Genomic DNA, 21,814 nt, shown 5'->3' on the forward strand with positions numbered 1-21,814 from the left:
CCAAAGATGCCAAGAGGAAAATGATGAACGTTCGGTTCACCCACAGTTCGTTGGTTGAAATACTTTTATTGGTTTGTTTTCGGGGTTTTTCTTTCCTAACGGGTCAATCAATCGCCAAGATCTATTTGTGCTCATCAGCCAAGCTCCCCCGTGGGTTCTCAGGCCGCTCCTCCACAGAGCCCCGCCACGGGCCGCTCCCACCCGCAGGCTCCGTCACACCCAGCCCAGGCCCAGCGTGAGGGGACAGGCCCCGCGGTGCCGTGCGGGTGAGGGCGAGCGGAGCCCCGCGGGAGCGGGGCCCGGCCACGGTGCGCGGCTGATGTCCCCGTGACATCTCCGCGCGGGGGAGCGGCGCCACTGCGGGGGTCAGCAAGAAGAACCGCCATTTTAGGGGGTTTATTTTATAATTAGGGGGGGGGGTGTTTCCCATCCCCACACGCAGCTCCCCAGCGGCACCCTCCCGCCGCCGCCGTTCCCCCCCGAGGCCGAGTGGGGCAGGACGCGCCGCCGCACCGCCCCCACGGCGCCCCCCCCCGCTGCCGGCGCCCGCCCGCCCTTCCCCGCGGGGCCGCGGCCGGGGCACGCCGCCCCCCGCCGGCGGCCGCTCCCCGCCGCCCGGGGCCCCCGCAGGCGGCGGGCGCAGGGACCCGGCGCGGCGCGGCCCGCGGCGCCCGCGGAATGTCTTTCATTCACGGGCACGCCGCGCCGCGCGAGGAGGGGGTGTGGGCGGTGCCGGCGCGGCGTCCGAGCCAATAGGCGGCAGCGAGACGGCGCGTCACGCGGCGGCGGGCCAATGGGCGAGCGCCGGGCCTGAACTTTTGCCACGGCGGACAAGTTGATACATCGCGGGGGTGTGTCCCGCCGCGGCGGCTCCGGCGGGGGGGAGCGGCCTTAACCCCTGCGCCGCCGCCGCGCCGCCATGACCTACTTTCCCCCGGGGCGGCCGCGGCGGGGCGGCTCCCCCCCCCACCCTCCCGCCCACATCCTCGTCCCCGCCGCCCGCCCGCTGGAAGCGCGGGGTGATGGCGGGGGGGGGGGAAGGCGCCTCCCCGGAGCGGCGGGGCGGGCGGGGGCTCCCCCTCACCCCGCGGTTGTGGCGTGGGGGGGTGCACCGGGGCGCGTGTCCCTTTAAGACTTCGGAAACTTGAGCCGGTGTTTGCGCAACGCCCGGTGCCGCGCGGAGCCGCCAAAGTGTCTAGACTGGCACATGATGGGCGGCAGCCAATCGCGCCGCCGCTCGCGAGGGGCCCTGCGCGCGCGCCCCGGCCACACAAAAGCCAGCGAGGGGCGGGCGGGCGCGAGCGTGGAGGCGGCGGCGGCGGCCCCGGCAGCCGCGCGCAGGGCAGCGCGAGGAGCCGCGGGAGCGGAGCGCGGGGCGCCGCCGGCCGCGCCGCTGGGATACGTACAACGCACGTGCTGACACCGGCCTGGGCTCTGGGCGCTGCTGCGGGCTGTCTTCAGAAAGATTTTTTTTAATATTTTTTTACCTTTTTTATTTTTTTGCATTTTTAATTTTTTTTTTTATTTTTTTTTTTTACTATTTTTGGCCGAAAGGAATCGATATCTCCGAGCGCGGGGCGGCACCCCCGCGCCGGGGCACTCGCCCCCCGCTCCTCTCCCGCCTCGTACGGTGGAGCCGCCGAGGGGCGCAGCCCAGCGCTGCCCCGGGCTCTCCCCGGCCCCGTCCCGCCTGGCCCCGCGTTGGCAGCCGATGTAGGGCACGGCGCGGCGCGCCCGAACCCCAGCGCCGCCACGGGAGCGGCCCCGCACCGCCGCGGGCGTCGGCACAGCCCCCGCGGCGCCGTCTATGCCCGCGCCGCGCTCCCTCCCCGCCGCCTCCCCCATGGTGCGGCCCCGCCGCGGGCCGTCGGCGATTCGCTGGGCAGGGCCGCGGGGAAACAAGCCGCCGCGCCGGGCGCTCCGGGCAGCCCTGCGAGGGCGGCGGGTGTGAGATGAGATAAAGCCGGCGGCGGAGCGAGGAGCCCCGCGGAGGAGGGGCGCGGGGCGGGCGGCGGGGGGGGGGGGTGGCGGCGGAGAGCGACGCGACCCCCGGCCGCCGGCGTGTCGTATGTTCAGGTCCAAACGCTCAGGGCTGGTGCGGCGACTTTGGAGAAGCCGCGTCATTCCGGACAGGGACGGCGGAGATGGGAGCGCCAGGAGCGGCCACGACCTCGGAGCCACCGGTAGCTTCAAGATCCCGGAGAAAAACCCTTCGGCGGAGATCCGCGCGGTAGCGCGCAGCCTGCTGCGGGAGGCGGAGGAACGGCGCGGCGAGGCGGCGCCGCGCGGGGACCCCATGGCGGAGCGGCCCGCGGCCCGGCTCCGCGCGCCGCCGCGGCGGGAGGGCGCCGAGGGGGCGAGCCCGCGGCGGGCGCAGGAGAGCGACGGCCGGACGGTGACCTGCTGCCTCTTCAAGGAGCGGGAGACGGGCGGCCCCCAGCCCCCCGCCGCCGCCATCGTCGTCGCCCCCCCCAGCCCCGACGGCGGCTCCCCGGAGCGGCGGGGCCGGGAGGCGCGGTCGCGGCTGCTGCTGCTGGAGCAGGAGCTGAAGGCCGTCACCTACTCGCTGCTGAAGCGGCTGAAGGAGCGCTCGCTGGACAGCCTGCTGGAGGCGGTGGAGTCCCGCGGGGGCATGCCCAGCGGCTGCGTGCTGGTGGCCCGCACCGAGCTGCGCCTGGGGGGCCAAGCGGCGCCCCCCCACCTGCTCCTGGGCAAACTCTTCCGCTGGCCCGACCTGCAGCACCCCGCCGAGCTGAAGCCCCTTTGCGAGTGCCAGAGCTTCGGCGTCGCCGACGGACCCACCGTCTGCTGCAACCCCTACCACTTCAGCCGCCTCTGTGGGCCAGGTGAGGAGCGGGGGGGGGGGGTCGCGGTCTTCCCCCCACCAACACCACTGATTTGGGGGTTTGGGGCTTCTTCCTTGGCTTATTTGGACCCTCGTGGGATAGCCCGGGGATGCCCGGCCGGGATGCGCCTGGCCCGGGGTCTCCCTCCCCGAGCCGGCATTCCCCCCCCCCGCCCCGTCCCCAGCGGAGCGCGGTTCCCAGTTGTGCTTAAAAAGCCCTTTCCCCCCCTCCCGCGGAGGTCCCCCTGCTATGGAGGCGCGGAAGGGGCGATAATACGCGGTTTGCATACTGCTGGCGCCAGCCTGGCTCCTGGTTATCGGAGCGGCCGCGGAGCCGGGCAATTACCGCCGCCGGCTTAAAGCCGCAGGGCCCCGCCGGGCTCAGCGGGGCCGCGCCGGGCGGGGCTGCGGGGATGCCCCGGGAAGCGGGGGGAGCTGCGGTTCGGGCATTTCTCGGGCTTTTTATATTTATTTTTTATTTTTTTCCGTGGGCAGAGGGATCGTGGAGGACACCGACCTCCTGCTGACGGTCCCTTTCTTGGCAGAAGCTTTGATTTTTTTTTTTTTTTTTTTTAATATTTATTTTGCAATCCGGGATCCTGCCTCGCTTTGCATCACTTCTTTGAAAGAAACTTCTGTGCTGGGCGTGCTTCCCTCGAAGATCGCTAGAGGCTTGGAAGCAGTTTTTTTTTTCCTCCTTCAGTTGGAGTAGATGTGCATTTGTAGGAACGGTGCGTTTGTTTTAGAAGAAGGCGAAGTTTCCAGGTCGCTTTCTTGCAGCGGTCGTTGTTTTCCCAGCGGTGTGTGGCTACAAGCCCTGTGCAGGGAGGAGTAGAGAGAGCAGAGCTTTTATCGAGTGGCTCCTTGTCATTTTGATAGTAGGTGTTTGTGCCAGGGCCCCACCCGGGAGCCCGGGAAGGGCCTCGATGCCCTTTTCCACAAGTGTTTGCACAGAGACCAGCCGTGGTCGTGTTTGTCACCCAGTTTACTGTGGGGTGACGTAGCTGAGGGGTGTGAAAAACGCCTCAAAGGAGTCCCCTGTGGCAGCAGGTCTGGCTCCAGCGCAGGACCAGCCTGCTGTGTGTGGCGCAGGTCGGGCCGTTACATCCAGATTGGGATATTGGCACTATTATTTTTCATTTTGAGACTGTTGAGCGCCCTGTGAGAAGAGCATCTTGCTGCTGGGCAGCTTGCTGGGTTAGGGGAGATGAGGAACCTTTTCTTGGAAGCAATAAATGACCGCAGGCCATCCCAGAGCCATCACACAGGGGGTGCTGAGGTGGTTCTTAACGAGCTAACCCCAGCTGAGCTGCATTTGTTGGGCCGAGTGCCTTGCTTTTGGATCCCTGGGGATGCTGAGGAGCACACCTTTGTTTCAGTAGTCTGGGGTCACCATGGTGCCATTGGCTTCTCAGGACAATTCCTCACTGAAGTCAGTGTCTCTTCAGTGTCTGTGCCGTGATAGAGCCCAACCAGCTGCACATACATCAATTTTAGCAAGTTGTAATTCAAGCAGCACATCACTGCCATAATTCAGAAGGAAAAAAAACAGTGCACGAAGTTGATGGAGGGCCTCGGTCAGCCTTCGCATGGCCTTGACTCTTACGAGGACAGCAAGAGCCAGTTAGATGACCTGATTCAGCAGAGCACTTCGAAAGACTTGCTTAACTTTAAGGACATGACTGTGCTTGGGAGCTTTGCTGAGTGGAGGTCGGGCTGCTCAGGATCACGGGAGGCCTCTACCACTCGTGTGCCGAGGGCTTTGTTGGGATGGACCAACGTTGCTTTGGTGGCTCGTTGGCTGAAGCCAGCCTGGCCCCTGCTGTCAGGCTTCACGTGCCAGGAGAGGAGGGTCTTTTCATCACCAGACACCCTTTTTCAGTCCTTGTAATGTGTTTGGGGAGCTCTTGTTAAGTCTGTGTGTGTGTTTGAGCCATGGTTGGAGGGTCATCTCCCAATGCGGATGATGAAGGCGTCATTCTTTGGGAGCAACGTGCCGTTTTGTGTGCTTTGGGTCACGGGTGCCCAGGCCAGGGCGTGGGGTGGGGGTGTAGGGCAGAACTGCAGCATTTTCGGTAGTAAAGCCCACTTTGAAAGGTCAAGGTGGAGCCCGCATTTGTCAAAGAGTTGGCAAACTCTTGGTCTCAAGTTGTTTCCAAGTTGGGTGTTTATAACCTTGAAGGAGAAAGTGTGAGGGTTTCGCTGATAATCTGAACACAGCACTAACAGAGTTTTGTTTTTCCAGAGTCTCCGCCACCTCCCTACTCTCGGCTGTCTCCTAACGATGAGCAAAAGCCACTGGGTACGTGTTTTGTCTCTTTTGATCTCCCGGCAGCTCTTTCATGGCACGGTCCTGGTGTTGGTTCTAAGACATCCATCCCTACCTGGCGTGTCAGGCAAAAGCCAACAAGTCGGGATTTTATGGCTGCTCATTATTTCTGAGCAAGCATCAGCTGACAGGTTTTAAGTAGCAAATGGATGTCAGTTTATCATACCAAATTACCGTGTAGACACATGCATATTTTCCAAAATAATACGAAGCGCTATTTTTAATGAAGGCGTAATGAAAGGTTACCGTGCTCCGTGTTTTGTCTGCGTGGGTAATCTGCGGGATGACGGAGCGGAGGGGGAGCCGGAGCTCCTGGGTGCCATTTCCATACAGCCCTGGCTGCCAGTGCCGCGGTGGAACCGGCTATTACCCTTCCTCTGCTTATTAAAATGAGACGTAAACTCTTTGAAACGCGGCGCTGTATAATTTCTGAGTGGATTTTCACTTTTCCTGATGAATTATAAAAGGTTTTTTGAAACAGGTAGTGAAAGCAGCTTGGGTGGGTTGGCTGGGCGTGAAGCGAAGGCTGCTGGAGACCACAGTGCACGTGGGTTTGGAGATGTTTTGACTTGGCATCGCTGCATCCTGAGCGTCCTTTCTTGCTCCAGTAAATGGGAAGCAAAGACGCAGGAGGGAAGGGAGGAATACCGTGCCCCTCCTGGGTTTCTTGCTGGGATCGGTGGAGCTGTGGCCATGTCGGGAGCGTGGGATTTCTGCCCTCATCCCATAATCAGTGGCTCTGATGTACAGAGGGGGTAATGACCCAGGCGAGCTGCTTTCGCTCGCAGGGGCAGGGAGGAGATAGGCGGGGTTTGCCAGGGCGATAGGAGCGGGGCAGCGTGCCTGCCCGTCGCACCCAGCCCCGGGGCACGGCGGGAGCTGCCCCGTGCCAAAGGTGAGTCCCTGCCCTGCCAGCCCGGGGAGCTGCCTGCGACCTGCCTGCAACGCATGGCAGGGACCGGCTCCTGCATCCCTGCAGCCACTCGGATGTCCCACCCAGCCCCTGACACGGCGCAGTGACCAGAGCGTCCTGCAAAGCAAAATTTGCTGGTCATTTTTTTTTTTTTTAAATTTTTTGTTAGGTATGGAGGAAAAAAAAAGGAGTTGTCCCTCCCCACGCTCCCCCTTCCAAGTTAATTCCCTTTAGAAACTGCTTGTGCTGCAGGGAGAGATGATAGTGGGTGACACGTGACTTTATTAAAACAACAGCCAGGGATTGAAATGTGCTTCACTGGCTTGTTTGATTGGAAAAATAATAGTTAATCTGTGAGCAAACAGTTGAGCACTTAATTAGAGGGGTGTAAGCAAGAGAGAATAACAAAGACTCTTAACTTGTTAAAACAAAGTTTCCTTCGCTTCAGCAAAGAGGAAGGAAGGAAGGAAGCAAGAATAAACAGCTTCAAGAATTTTAATGGTGATAATTAAGTATAGTAACTATGAATTGTTTAGAGGCTTAATGTAACTTTACCCAGTAAGCACCAAGTTCCTACTTGTTTGATCAACTTAACTGCAGTTATTTTTGTGGTCGAAACAATGCAGACTTTTCATTTGCATGGTAGAGGTACAACGTTAATCGTTGCTTTCTGGCCCGGTGGAGAGTTTCTCGTGGGGAGATGATGGGAAGCTGAAGAGCCACGGGTGCTCACGTAGTGCTTGCAAACACAGGAGGACTAAAAGCACTTTTTTTTTTTTTCTCCAGATCTATCAGATTCCACGTTGTCTTACACTGAAACAGAGGCTACAAACTCGCCCAACGTCACGCCCGGAGACTTCTCAGGTTGGCAGATGTTTGCGCCTTCCCGTACGCGTGGTGTGCGCCGGGGAGCTCGTGGCTGGGGCAGGAATGCAGGAGGAGATGGGGGGGTTGTGGTGCTGCTGCTCGTTTATGTTCTGGGTGTGAATAGAGGGGTAAGAAAGAGCAGCTGCTCGAGTTGATTCAGAGATGCTGTGTTCTGTGTGTTGCGATAAGATGCTGTTGGTGGGATGAGCCGGGTGGCCACGGGGCCGTGCGTGTCCCCCGTGGAAGCCGCCCAGAGCTCGCTGGAGCGCCGGGGTCGTGGGCTGGGCTCCGGGGTCGTGGGCTGGGCTCCCCGCCGTCACCGTTTCATGGCGGGAGTGCTGAGGCTGTTCCAGACGATGCTGCTTTGTGGTGGTTCTTGCCGAGTCCGTCTGGCTTGTGTTACCTGTCGGGTCCCGGCCCTGCAGTGCAAACCCTGCTTTCCCGAGCAGCGCTCCCAGCTACGATGCCATTGAAGCTCCTGAACAAAGCTCTGTTTAATTAGGTCCTGGTTTGTGCTCTGCCCCACCCCTGCAGCCTTTCATTCATTTAATGGTTCTCTGTAAGGCCCGGGGTGGTTTTACATGTAAGCAGGCGGGGAGTTGGGGCTTTCATCTGATGGCATTGGGCTCCAGCTACGGTGATGGTTTCATGTCTTCCCTATCAGGTGTCCTGTCCCAGGTTGGGGGCTGGCTGCATGGGGGGCAGGAGGGACCCGTCTGTAGGACCAGGTTTAATTTCTGTGTTAAGAAATGACCTGGTTAGTGGTCTGAGAGCTGATCAACACGGACAAACCTTCATCCTGGTGAGGTCCCATGTGCCTCGTTCAGCGATTGGAGTGGGCTTTGCGGTGGGGTGGGACTTGGGCACCTCGGTGCCGGGTTTGCTGAGCACATGGACGGGGTTTGCTGCTCTCTCTGGGGGATGCTGTAAGCCAACGGTGGTGGAGGGGACCCTCAGGGTAGCGGTCTGTTAGCTGTGGCTTTTCTTGTTCTTGGCCTTCACGACTCTATGGCTGGTTTGGTGAGACCTGCGGCTTCCTCGGGATGTTTAAGCTGATCCCAACTCCTCAGCGCTTTAAAGCACATTTAAACAGCACGGCCCTGCAGTGTCATGGCATGGTGGTGTGTTTCCCTGGGGGATTTTCCCTTCTCCTTCTCCTTTAAGGTTCTCCTGCCGCGGTGGGTTTTGCCGCGTGCCGGATCCGGCGTGCCGGCTCCCCTTGCTTTTGTTGTGCTGCCAAGTGTCCATAGCAGGGGAACAATTGATAGCCAGGAGTTGGATCGTTCAGGGTTGTGCTATAATAAATATGTGTTTGCAATTCCTAGCAAACATTCCTCGGGCTGGATGCGTGTCCATAAAGCTCCCCATACCCGTGGCTTTTGTTGTAACTTGATAATTGCCATGAATTGTAGCAGCCCAGTTTGAAAACCGGGGTTCCTGAGGATGTAATGGTTTAGCTTCTCTCACAGCTGAGTCCTTTATGGGACATTTGGTGGATTTTTCTGGAGTAGAAGAGAGATTTTAACTTTTACTTGAACAATATAATGATAACATGTGACCGAGATTGTACTGAAATCGGATACCTCCTCTCCCCCTGTGTAGTTTCCAATGGTGTAACTTTTAATAAGAGTCTGGGCTGTGTGATTTATTTTTCCCCAGTGCTCATGATTGCTGAAAGAGGATAAGAGCTTCACTGCAGTTAACCCATACTTGTCATCATGGGGAAGTAAAAGGAAAAAAAAACCACTTAGGCTCTAGTCTATCTGCCATATTTCAGTTTGTTTATTCTCCATTTCAACTTATTTAATGGGTTTGCTTGAAACGTAGGCCTGTGTAAAGGATACACAAAGCATGTGGTCTTCCCTGCCTTTTCTTGTGTGTACTGAAGGAGCTCAATGGGCGTTTAACTCTCGTTCCAAAAATAAGTACATTTTGGATCTAGCATCAAGCCACTACTATTTACTGCTACAGCTTTGATCATCAAAAAGGCTTTTCCTACTAAAACCACAAAATTCAATTTTGGATAACAAAGAGAACCATTCTTCTACTGTTATTCGTTTACTTGATGAACTTCTAAGCAGAGTTTTAGCATGAAGTCAAAAGATCGTCTCTGTCATAAGTATCAATTTACAAAAAACCCCTCTCTTTTTGAAGTAGACCTTTTCATGGCTATAATACTGCTCTTAAAAATAGGAAAAAATCTTCAATGAACTAGCAGGCTCGCTATAAAATGTGGAGTGACAGTTAATGTGAACTGGAAGCACAAGTTGTGAGTAATTGTGTGGATGCGACCTTCGGTGTCACGAGCTGGATCGAAGGATGAAACCCCAGAGTCCTCTTCAGCTAAGGTTCAAAGTGTTTGGGTCATGAGATAAAGCTGTCTGTCCAAGGATCGGTGTCCCACCACGGCGTTCCCCCAGAGAGCAGGTTTTGGGAGCACGTGTGGTTGGGTTGGGGATGCTCCTGATTTCTGAGTGAGGCACGATGGCTTGGGAAGATCTAGGTTGGTGGGAAAAGGCACTTGGAGGTGTTTGATCCCAAAGTTTCCATCCTCAGAGCTCAAGCAGTGAGCTTCAGGCTTGTGGGAGTGTGAAAAGAGGCTACGTCTTCTCCTCATTAGGTTTGTTTCTGCAGCTGTGTGTGCCTGGGGAGTGGAGGTGAACAAAACCTGCTGTTTTGGGAGTTGTATTTTGAGCCCAGGTGTTCCCCTGGCCGGGCTTGTGCCCGTCCCCTGGGTGTTGGCAGAGCCTTGGCCGGTGTCAGCGTCCCTGCGGCTTCCCTGGCCAGAGCTGGGGAAATACCAGGGAAAGGGCAAAATCCAGCGAGGCAGAAACAAAAGCTCAGCCCCGTGACTCATAATTAGTGGAAGATTTGTAGTAATTTTTTTTTTCCCTTCCCCTCAGACTTGGCTCCTCTACCACATGCCAAGAAGCTGCTGTACCCGTTAGACTTGCCAGGCTTGTAGAGGGCTGCGCCGCCGCTGCGGGAGCTGGTTCAGTACGGTGGGGACGTGCTGGAGCAGATGTTGTGGGCCACGGGCTTTGAGATTCCCTGCCTTCCCCTGAATCCCACAGCGCTATCCCTCGCCTTCTCTGGGAAGGACCCTCTCTTAAAGACCATGAAATAGTCCCGCTCCTCGGCACTCCCCTTGTACAGCGCTCTGCGTTGGGTCTGTCTGTCTTGCTAAAAAAGCCACGTGAATTCCTATGAGTAGTGACCAGAGTTCTCCTTAGTGGTGGCATTAAGTTCTGGAGGTCCTGAGGACTGTGCAGGAGGGGAAGGGTTGAGCATCAAGTAGGAGGGTAAAAGGTGGTGGTGCTCCTTGGGAGACTCCCGTAGGTCTCCATGCGGACTGGACCATTGCTCATGGCCGCTGCAGGTCTGGAGTAGCTTGTCCATCCTCTAGAGAGTGCAGAAATGATGGGGCATCGGTTTTCTTTGGAGCAATGACAAATAAGGGTGAGTAATAACGAGTAAAGTGAGAACGGGCTGCCCAGGGAGGTGGTGGAGTCACCACCTCTGGAGGTGTTTAAGAAAAGACTGGACATGGCCCTTAGTGCCATGGTCTGGTTGCCATGGTGGTGTCAGGGCAATGGTTGGACTCGATGATCCCAGAGGGCTCTTCCAACCGAATTGATTGATAATTAGCTGTAGGAGCAGATGGGTAGGGATGGGTGCAGCTCACCGCTGCCTCCAGGAAAGTCTCTGGCCACCATGCAGAGGTCCTGCATGGGCTGAGTGTCTCCATTGAAGATACTTAAGGAAGACTATGCCCTGTGCAATTCCCTGCAGCACTCAGTGCCAAGCTGTTACGATAGCTACGTTTCCTCAAAATGAGCCACTCGTCACCAGAGCCTGTCTCATGTGTCCCTACATGCCCGCTTGTTACTCCTCGTTTAATTGGGAGTCATACCAGCGTTTGCCCGGAAAGTTCCATTGTTCGTATGGAAATGCCTTTGTGAAGTGATGCTGCCCGCGAGGCTCGAGCCCTGTGTGTGGCAGGGTTTTCTGGAGGGAAAGGGCTCCTTGCTGAGCGTGGCTGTCCGTGTCCACCCCGCCTGCTGCACGTCGAAGGACCGCATCCTGCACCCGATCCTCCTGCCATGGACCGGCCAAGCCGGTGCCCAGAGTTAGGGGATGCTCAGCACCAGGTGGAGCTTGGTGCTGGGCAACGCACCCGAGCAGAGAGAAGAGGAGAAATAAGTGCTACCAGGGGAGAAGTGAGAGCTGGGAACGGGAGAAGGGCAGGAGGGGAGTGGGGTTTGCACCAGCAGCAAAAGGCTTTGCAGGAGGCCAGGGTAGATGCTGCTTTAGATTTTTCCAAAAATACTATTTTTTATAGACTTTTAAATCAATTCATTTCCTCTGTGCTAAAACTCCTCAAAGAGTTTCAGCTCTGGCGGACCCATTTGTAGCTGGGAATGTGCATCCGAAAGAAGAAGTTGTGAGTTGGTGGTTTGTTGGAGGAGTGATTAATTCCTCTCCGCACTCCGGAGTGGTGGGGAGCCGTACCTGAAAGGGTCCAAGCCTAGAAGATGATGGGCTCCATGTAGAGACAGGGTCTGCTCAGTGACTTACTCTGTGTTGTCCCCTCTGAAGTTCACGGAGGATAATTGTGAATTAACAGAGAGAGAAGAAACAAAGAGAGACTGAATGGGCTGGAGCTTATTTAAATTATTTTGGATTTTCTTCCAGGCTTGGGAAGGTGGAGAGGTTGCTTGTGGGGCGGTGGTGGGACTGGGGGGTGTTGGATTTTAAAATCCACTGAATGGAGAAAGTGAAAGTCTCTCTTCCTCTCCCCCCAGAAATAACAGACTGCAAGGATTTATGCTAACAAGGAAATTTATGAAGATCCTGTGTGTTAGGAGCAGGGGGAAAAAAAAAAAAAAGCCTGTAAATATGTGAGGCGGATATGTGTGGGAACTGGGCAAACATTGCCCTTCCCAGGCTGGGGGAGAGGTTGTGAAATTACCTGTTAATAGGAAAAAAAAAAAAAAAAAAGATATTTTTCTCACTAATAGGGCAGCAATTTCTTCTGGGGGTGAAATGTTTTTGCAACTTTCTGATGGTTGCCGCTGGCTTTGGTGCATCTCGGTGCCGGGCTCCCACCGCAGCCCCGGGCGCGGGTGCCAGCTCGGGGTGGCAGCGCCGTGGGCTGGGGGCTGCAGGGTGGGTCTGACCCAGCAGCACCGTGGAGCCTTTTTGTCCTTTTTTCCCCCATCCTATTGCAGAAACATAAATCCATTTAAAAAAAAGAAAAAAAAGCAGAGAGTATCTGTGCATCCAGTTTAATCACAGACAGATGTTTATTTGGGCCAGTAATGGTTTTGGTTTCCTTTTTCTTTCACATTTAACTTTAAGCTCGCTGGCATGCCTTACTCTGCGCAGTCTATAACAATCAGGGTTTGGCTAAAAACTTCTCGTGTCGGAGGAGCGCGCGCGTTGCCAAGAGCTACTTCTTTGATGCAAAAAAGTACATCCTGGAGGTGCTTTGTCAGATGTTTTTATATTAAACATTTTCCCTCCATAGTTTCAGTTTGCCAACGGGAAATAAAGTGCATCTATTTTCCAATGTGCTTCAGAGAGGAATTCTGTGCTCGGTGTGAAGGTTTTCCCCACGTGACCGTGGATGGCCGTGAACGTTGGAGTCCCCATCAGAGCGTGTGACCACGCAGCAGCATCCTTCCCGATGGTTGGGAGAACTTCAAGACCATAACTTGCCTTTGCTTTGGGTTTGTTCATGTGCAGCTTCTGGCCCTGCCTGGGGTTGACATCAAAGGCAACGTTGCAAGCTACAGAGTGAATCACGGAATTAATCCCTGAAAGGGAAGGTAGGGAAGGTCTTGGAGACGGTGTCCCCAGGCTTTCAGCGCCTGTCCCTTTCCGAGAGACGCAGATGTGATGTTTCATTCTACAACAAATGTCTGGATTGATGATAAATCTGCCGGAGCCTGTAGATTTACACGAGGGCTGCGGGTTTTTTTTGCATTATGTTTGTGCTTGCCGTGGTGGTGGCTCAGGTGGCAGCTCCTGGAGTTCAAACACTTTTTGTCTTTGGAGCAGAAGAAGAAGGGAAGCAGTTGTTGATCCTGCAGCCAGGTGGGCTTCTTGTTGTGTCCAGAACCTGTTGATGGCAGTGCCTTGTCCACGAGCAATGTAACACAGCAGAGAATTTTCCGCTTGGGTTGTTAATGTGCAGCTGAAGATGTTGCCCAGATCATTGAGACTGAGCAAACACACGGTTATTTACCAATTGAAGAAAGAGCACCTTACGTCAAGGCTGGGGAAGATACTCCCTGCGCACAGTTGCTTCTTCATTAAAACCCTGCAGGGGAACTCATGTTGGGCCACCAAACCCAACAGCTGTAGCGTTGAGGTCTTCAGGAGCTTGCTCTTGTAGAGCTCGTGGATGACCACGCTTTGGTGACAGTACACCTTCGTGTTGCCACCTGTACCCAGTGTCCCATTTGGAGAAGCAGGAGAAGTGCCAGTGACCCCATCCACGCAGAGGAGAAGTGCCAGTGACCCCATCCACGCAGAGGAGAAGTGCCAGTGACCCCATCCACGCAGAGCATGGGCCTCTGGAAGAAGGATGACATTTTGGCAGTGGCCATGCGGCTGTAGAAGGGTTTCTAAAGCAGGTGACACCTGTTTGTAAAAAACATCCTACGGGTTTTGAGCTCGCAATGCAAACCTTTGGTCTTGAAATTAATTCGGAGCTGAGCCAGGGTAGTAATGTGGGGAGGGGAAATTAATTTTGTGAAGGGTGAGGGACCACTGAGGAACTTACTGTAGATGGGAAAAGAGATGGTTTGTGCTGAAGGTCTCCTGAGGAGGGAAATAAAGGTTGTTCTGAGGCTTTGCGTCCTGCGCAGTGAGAGAGCATCATCACCAGCCTCCAAAAATAACTGTCTTCCAGGAGGGAAGGTATCTTCTGGACTAGGAGATGGAGAAATGTCCCTTTGTTGTTAGCTGTACAAATGCTTTGCGAGAGCAATGCTGTTCTCCAGCGCATTGATGGTGCTGAGAGGGGAGGACGGGAAGGAGGTCCCTGCGTTCAGCTGGGGCTCCTGTGTCCCAAGGACCTGCCTGCCTTGAGGAGCATCGTTAGTTGAGACAGCTCCGGTGACGTTCTTCATCTGAACTGATGGAACAGTGATGGACTCCCATCTTCCCATGTGTCTTTACCTGCGATGGAGCAGCTGTTGCAGAACTTTGAATCAAGCCAAAATCTCCCCTGTAACCATCTTGCATTGCTTCACGTGCAGAACATCTTTCCTCTTCAATTATTATGACAGCTGATACTACTGCTTCAACCCTCCAACAGAGACAGCGCTTAGAAAAATGTGGACAATCAGAGCTGCCTCTAGTCCAGAAGAAGCAGGGGAAAAAAGCAAAACCAGCTGCCAAAGCCTTAGGGTCATCTGTCTGGAGTACCACAGGGTGCTTGGTGCACAAGGGGTTGGAAGAAGGTTGGTCTTATCAATATTTGGCCCCGTGCCTAATGCAGGGCTTAAAGCTGCTTTGCAGATGATACCTCTGCGTTGGTGCGTGTGGATGCAGCTCCCCGGCTCTGAAGGAGATTTCCCATGATGGAGGCAGGCAGGAGGATGCCCTGCAATGAATGTACCGTGGGCAGTAGTTCGTTGTGGGCAATACACTGAATTTCTCAGTATGTTTCTGCAGAGAAGGGGAGAGAGTTGCCCTTTCTCTCCCTCCCTTTACCTGGAGCTGGGATGGCTTTTCGCAGCTAGCCGGGGTGTTTTCAGCCTAGAAGTTCTTGGAGTAAGTACAACACCCAGATAAAATATGTTTTTGTCTGTGGTTCATTGAGTAGTTATGATGTTTGGCCTTGAATCACAGAATAATCACATCCCTCACTTCTCCAAGCACCTAAGCATCACTCTTTAAAAAAGAAACATCAGGAAGTAAGCAAGTTACTTAAAAGTAAATTAGTTTAATCTTTGTAGCCAAAACATTACATTCTTGCACCCTATTAGGAGCTGGATATGGCTTTCTAGGTAGTAAAAGTTCTTTTGATGTAACTCCGGTTGTGTCTTTTAAACAGTGCATATCTGATGGTACGTCTTTGTTTGAACTTTTACTTTTTCTCTGTGCCTGTGTTTTGCTTTTTAAACAGATTTGCTGAATACTGGACATAGTGTATTTATGACCTTTGAAAATGGTGAATGTTTTGAAGGAGGAATTTTGGCTTCTTATAGGGACCTGTAGAGAGAGGCTTGTATTCACAGTTACAGTAATAGATTATTTTTTTGTGGCACTTTGATGAGTGAGAGGTGTTTATAGGCTTGATTCATAACTGAGTTACTAAGGTTTTCCACGGAAATAACTTATTAAATCTGTGGCGCTCACCGAAACGATTGAAGTCTGTAGATTCGCTGTTCATCAAAGGCACCTCCTTTCCTGGACTCCAATACCTAACTCAGCATTTTACCTCTGGAGGATGCTCAGACCCGAAAGGGCCGTGCGGTGTGGGAGCTCGAGACGTGTTTTAGTAAGAAATTAAAAAAAATACCCTAAGACAAACTGGGAAGGAGAAGGAAGGGAAAAAAAAAACCCTTCAGGAAAAACATCCCCCGGCGTTCAGAGCTGCTGATGGTTAAACCTGGTTTTCTGGAACACTGCTTGTTTGTGTGGATTTTACTTTGCTGCTCGACAGCTGAAAAGTACATCCCTTTACTGCTGCTGGCCGGGCTGCCGCAGGCTTTGAAGTGCCTCGAGCCCCTGGAACCGCAGGTTCGATTTACTGGCAAAGGAGACTCGGCTCTTTGTCCTTCCAAAGTGCTGGGGATCAGAGGGGATTAGGCACTGCGATTCCCGGCCCCGCCGAGCGCTGCCGTGGGTCCTGCCATGCCGTAGGCTCCAGGAGGGAGGAGAGGAGCCTGCGGCCTCCCCGTCCTGCACGGGAATCGTGTAGTTCAGCAAAGCAACGCCAGCGCGGCGGGGAGCGAGGATGAGGAGGGATGGCGGCTCATCGAGGTCCCACCTTGCTCACAGGGCACTGTGTTTGGATGGTGCCTGTCCCAGCAGCAGGCTGTACTTGCTCTCCCTCCTGTTTTAAACCTTTCTCTTGGTTGATTTCCCCCAGAAAGTGGGCGTTTAGCCTGGAAAAAAGCATTTCTGTGGGGTCTGAGCACTCGGAGAGGGGAGGTTGAGGAGAAGCGACCAAGCTGGTGAAGGGTCTGGAGGGTCTGACCTACGAGGAACGGCTGAGGGAGCTGGGGGTGTTTAGCCTGGAGAAGAGGAGGCTCAGAGGTGACCTTAGTGCAGTCTACAACTACCTGGAGGGAGCTTGTAGCGGAGTGGGAGTCGGCCTCTTCTCCCAGGCAACAAGCGCTAGGACAAGAGGACACAGCCTCAAGCTTTGCCAGGGGAGGTTCAGGTTGGACATTAGGAAGCATTTCTTCTCAGCAAGGGTCATTAGCCATTGGAAGGGGCTGCCCAGGGAGGTGGTGGAGTCACCATCTCTGGAGGGGTTTAAGAAAAGCCTGGACATGGCCCTTAGTGCCATGGTCTAGTTGACATGGTGGTGTTAGGGCAATGGTTGGACTCGATGATCCCAGAGGGCTCTTCCAAGCTCATTGATTCTGTGATTCTGTGAAGTTGTGCAATGCACCACCAGTGCTGAGGTCTGGGCTTCGGACGCTGGGAACTGTTGAATTCCTGTTTGGGTTTTTTTTTTTCCGTAAGAACAAAAACGTTTCGCATGAAAAGGCCTGTCTTGGCTGACGTCTTCCAGCGTTGCTGAACGCTGACTTGTAATGGCCTTTGCAGCTCCTGGGGCTGGAGCAGGGATTAAAGGTTCTCCAGCGTTGAAGCGCTGGAGCCTGTGGCTGTCCCGCTACCCCCTTCCCAGAGGTGCTTTTCTGTTGGTGAGAAGCTGAACATCACTTTGGTATGTCATCCTGGGCTTTGGTTATGGGAAAATACCAGCAGCATCAGAGGCTATAAATGCAATTAAAACCAAAGCCCCGTTTCTGCCCGAGCATCTCCTTCATCAGCCTTTTTTCAGCCGTTTCAGGGCAAGTGGCTCATGTTGTTCAACCACCCCTTGCTGGTGCGCAGGGCCCCGGGGTTGAGCCGTGCTCAACGGGGATGCAGACTCTGGCTGGGGACAGGCTGCGGTGCTTCTCTGTGCACTCAGCATCTTGCATTTCAGGTTATAAAAGCCCGTGTACAAAACTGCCAAAAAGTCAAATTCCCAGCAGTGCAAGAGAGAGGGATCAGTGGAGAATTTGCTTTTTTCTCCGCAGCAGTTTTCTGTTCCTGGGAGAACAGAAGGCCTTTCCTGATGGTACCAGGGCCCCTTGCAGCGGAGCCCGCGTGGTCCTGCCCCGCAGCATCCCCCAGCCCTCCCTGTCCCTCTCCAAGCACGGTTCCCAGAGCAAACCCTGGACAAAGCCCTCCTGCCCTCCCCAAATGGCAATTCATGGCAGTGCCCTCGTGTCACATTTGCTTTCCCAGCTGGACGCTGACGCTCAGCTGGACCCGCTGCAGCTCGGCTGTCTCCCTGCCTGGGCTTTGAAGAGCTGTGCTGGTTGCTGCCCTCCCCTTCCTTTGCATGTGGGTTTTATGGGTTTGGAGATGTTCCTCCTCAGTGCTCTGTAGTGGCTGAGGAGGATCAGGCTGCCCTTTCCTCCCCTTGGCTGTGCTTTGGAGGCTGGAGGAGGCGTTGGAGGCTTCATCCCGCTGCAGGGGCATCTCTTGATGCAAGGAGGCCCACGCCGGCGATACCTGGGCAGGACTTCTCACAGCAGCAGCAGCAGTGCGGAAGGGTTTGAGACACGACCGTGTCAGTTTTATCTACATATTCCATTAGCAGGAGCAAACTTGCCAGCAGAAAGGCTATTTTTCAGGTCTTTCCATTTATTAAGGTCTCATTTGCTAAGATTTTTCCGTTCGAGGAGCCAAAGCATGTTAAAGACTTTTTAAAAAAAAATGCTAGCTTCTTTATGCTTTCACACAGTGATGGAAACCACTGTTGTCTGTGCAATAAAGCAAAAAAGCACTGACTGAAGGGTTTGCAAAAAAGCCCCCTAGATGCCTGCATGGAGGTGTAGCACTTGTGTGTCTGTTTGGTGCGTGATGATAACGCTGTGTTGCCTTTAGATTTATTCCACCTGTCTCCAGAGGGATGGATGTGCTGTTCAGAGCACATCGCTTTTCTTTCCTTTACTTCCTATTTTTTTTCCCCCCTTCTGGCTGTTACAAAGCGTGGCCTATTCTGGGGGCGAGCGCCTGGCGCTGCGCTCAGACAACGCTCCGTTTGTGAGATCCCGCGCCGGCAAAATGCAAGTTTGTCCACTTGGAAGAATGAGGCAGTTGATTCGTCTCCCCCCACGGAAGGGCTGTGGGGTCTCGGAGCATCCCTGCCTGCCCCGTCCTGGGAAGGCAAACAGGGATTGCAGTGGCTGGGAACTCCCCTGGCTCTGCTTTCCCTCGCTTCTGAATAAAGTACGTTGTGTCGCTGGTCCCCAGCGATGCCTTTGGGAGCATCGTAGCATCTTCCGCCGAGCTCTGTAGCACACACAGTCACTGTGCCCTGAACTCTTCCTGTGCCTTTTACATTTGCTGCTCTTTGAGCCCTAAAGTGTATGTGAAAATGAGCTACATGTATTTCTTTTTTTTCCCCCGTTCTTAAGATCCAGAGAAGCCATGGCATAACCCCACCTTTTGCAAAAAGGGAGCTGTGGAATTGCACTGCGTAGCCCCTTGCCTTGTGCTCAGTGCTGCGGGCTTCTTTAGGGTCCAGCGCCTGGAAAGGGGAAACAAAAGTGTAGGGAAAGGCCTTGATGCTAATTAAGTCTAAGCAATAAGCAAAGCATATGGGAGGTGCTGTACTAAAGTGTTACAGACACTTTGAAACATCACATAGACATAAATGATGCTGCGGAGGCGACGCTGCGTGGGCTTGTAGCCGTAGCATCCTCCTCCTGGCCTTGACTGGGCTAATGGTGTTCTTGGCTCATGGCCCAGGGCCCCTCTCGGTGCTGAGTGCGTGTGTTGTGTTGTGCAGTCGCCGTGTTGGGGTTTTTGATGGAGTAAAGCTGTTGTGGCCCTTCTGGTGTTTGCAGGGTGTATCACTCCGGCTGTCCTTGCCCATCCGAAAAGAGGAGCTCTCGTCCATGCAGGCGTTGGGATCAGTGAGCAAAGCTGTGCCGAGTCTCGCAGCTAAGAGTCGCTGGTACTTACAGAAAGCTCAGGCTCCAAGGTTAGATCTGGTTGGTTTTGTCTAGTGGAACAACTTGGTGCATCCAGCTGTGGAGAGCAGATGTGAAAATGGGGAGTTTAATGTCTCGGACCCAAACCGTCCCTATAAACTGTGTGTCTGCAGCTGCCATTGGAGTCTGGAGCTGTTTCTGGGGCTGATAATGGTAAAACTGAATCCATGAGGTTTTGATTTTGGCCTATTCAAAACTATAGAACTCTTTCTGATAAGATTTTATGAAGCTCTGAAAACAAGAAGCCGTCGTTTTGAGGGGAACATAGGCGCCTGTGCCAGGGTGCCAGGAGCAGCCCTTCGTGGGGAGGCCAGGGCTTGTTTTTCCCCAAGTGTCTCAGGAATTGCTTTCTGAGATCTGCAAAAAACCCAACCGAACAAAAAAAAACCCAACAAAACTTTATGAATCAACCGGGAAGCCAGTAAAAATTAGTAGTAACAAGCTCATTTCAATAGAAATGGGTTTGCTGCTCTGCCGGCTGCCAACCATTTATGAGACTGGCTGGGTGCCGGCGAGCAGGGTCCAGCATGCTGCATCCTTCCACCCTCCTGCTGCTGGAAATAATTTGTGACTTAAAAAAAATAAATAACACTATTGTGGAGCTTGGTTTATGGTTGGGGCCTGAATTGGGCAAGGGTGACAGCTCTAGCTAGCTCCGGAGCTTGCAAAACTGGGTTGGGGGCTTTCTCCTCCATTTCAGGTGGGTTTCTGCAGGGTTTCCACGGTGCAGGTGAGGATGCTGGATGAGTGTTGCATCCATGGCACGTTCAGTTCACTCGCTGGATCCAACGCGAGGGGAAGAGCTGGGTCGGGGTGGCTGTGCCGGTGCAGGGGTGTTGCCGGGAGCGTTGGGTGCTGTTAGGTGCTGCGTGTTGAGTAGCTCAACAGCACTTGGCAAAAGCCTTAACCTGGGGCTTTGACGTTGGTGCCGCAGACACGTCTGCTCGTGTCGTGTTTTCTGCCCTTTTCGTTCAGTTTTCCTATGGGGAGCATGGGGAAATGTCACGTGCAAGGAAGCGAATGGGTCAGTCAGTCCAAATTGCAGCTATAACTAGTTAACTCGTTGACCTGCTGCAGTCTGTAACCATCAATAGCAACTGATTAATGTGGTATGAATGAGCCTATCAGATCCCTGTGGTGGGACGGCCATCGTGCATCAGTATCGGCCAGCACAGAGCTGTGGCCTCGGGGCACGTGGCTTTTCCTACAGGCCAACGTGAAGTGGTTTGGGCAGCCCCTGGGGACACCAGGCCACAGAGCTGCTCTGATTCTGGGTCCCCGTCACAGGATGGCACTGGTGTGGCTCTTACTCCATCACTCGGTCCCCATCCTCCTAGTTCAGCCAAAGCCGTCAATGTGGTGTCAGCTCTTGTCCTCATGGGATGGGGTGATCCTGGCACGAGGGGTGGGCAAGAGGAGACTATCGGGCCGTTTCATGTCCCTCAATGAGCTGGTGATACACCATGTGCTTTGCTTCCTGAGCCCGTGTCTCTGGTGGGGACATCCCAGCCCCACCAAAGCCCCAAGTTGTTTCCCAGTGAGGCAGGTGATGGCTTGGTCAGAGGACCAGACCCCAGAACAAGCCCTTTTCTCATTTGACCTGTCTTTAAGTATCGCGGGAGGTTCCCAGCGTGGGAATCCATCCGACTTTTCCATTTGCACTGAGCTTTATTTCAACGCTTGCACGGAGGGATGGTCTGTGCTGGAAGCTGGTGTCCGTGCCACCCGTTGGCAAAGCCTCTGTCCATCGCTGGAGGCGAGCAGGCATCTGTCAGAAGCCGTGCCGAGTGTTGGGATGGCCCTTGGTCTGCAGGCAGCCGTGTCGTACCACGGCCACCCCATCCCGTCGGGGCGAGCACTGAGGGGGGTGGCCGTTTGCACCCCGTTTGCAGCGCATCGCATCTGTCTTAGCCCAGCTGATTTATACCCGACCTCAAAGGATTTACAGCTGTTTCCTGGAAAAAGGGAGCGAACCAGTGTCTGGGGTGCCACAGGACACTCGCGTGTGACTGTGGAAACTTCTACTCCAGAGGAGAACAAGGAAATTCCTTTGCGAGTACAAAGTAAGGTAAAGATCCTATGCGCGTGGTGAGTTGCTCTTCCCCCCATTGTTGAGCTATTTTAATGAAAGGGAAATGTCAGCAAAAGTACGTTTAAAAAAAAATGTCACTCGCACATCACTGATTTTAGAATAGGAGCACTCTGAGCAGCTTCTTTACTGCTGAAACAAGAAAATTAGAGCAGTTTTTCTATTTCCAGGTAATTACGGCCACATATTTTGAAGTATCTATGGTCTTTTCCATGTTGAATCATCAACATGGACCTTTAGAGGTAGATTGAATTCAGCTGTGCTTGAAAGGGTCGGTCATTTGAGCCTTTTAACATTAAAGATCTTTGCAAATTAGTTTTGCTCTTGCCATGCTGAATTTGTTTGTGTAAAAAAACCTCAGTGGATTTGGTATGTGTCTGTCTTTGAAGGGCTTGGCTTCAAAGGCTGCTTGCACTCGGTGTTTTATAGGCTGAGCTCTGCTGTCCGTGAAGCTCCGCTGCTTCGCAGGGAAGCGTCTGCTAATGACTTTGTTAAAACCTGCAGGAAGGAAAAGCTGAGCAGAGCTCTG

The 21,814-nt window shown here is 54.1% G+C and overlaps 1 protein-coding gene across 1 annotated transcript in view; it reads left to right on the forward strand.

Moving 5' to 3' along the window:
* The first annotated feature begins 1,333 nt into the window (after positions 1-1,333).
* The window catches only part of SMAD6 (SMAD family member 6), a 43,771-nt gene continuing 23,290 nt past the window's right edge, over positions 1,334-21,814 (forward strand). Inside the window, exons 1-4 of the mRNA XM_068410343.1 lie at positions 1,334-2,230; positions 2,345-2,846; positions 5,091-5,147; positions 6,874-6,951. Coding sequence (XP_068266444.1) covers positions 2,069-2,230; positions 2,345-2,846; positions 5,091-5,147; positions 6,874-6,951 — 799 coding nt within the window. The 5' untranslated portion in view covers positions 1,334-2,068. The remainder of the gene's footprint in view (positions 2,231-2,344; positions 2,847-5,090; positions 5,148-6,873; positions 6,952-21,814) is intronic.

This window comes from Nyctibius grandis, chromosome 11 (genome assembly GCF_013368605.1).
Source record: "Nyctibius grandis isolate bNycGra1 chromosome 11, bNycGra1.pri, whole genome shotgun sequence".
In the NCBI taxonomy this organism is placed as follows: domain Eukaryota; kingdom Metazoa; phylum Chordata; class Aves; order Nyctibiiformes; family Nyctibiidae; genus Nyctibius; species Nyctibius grandis.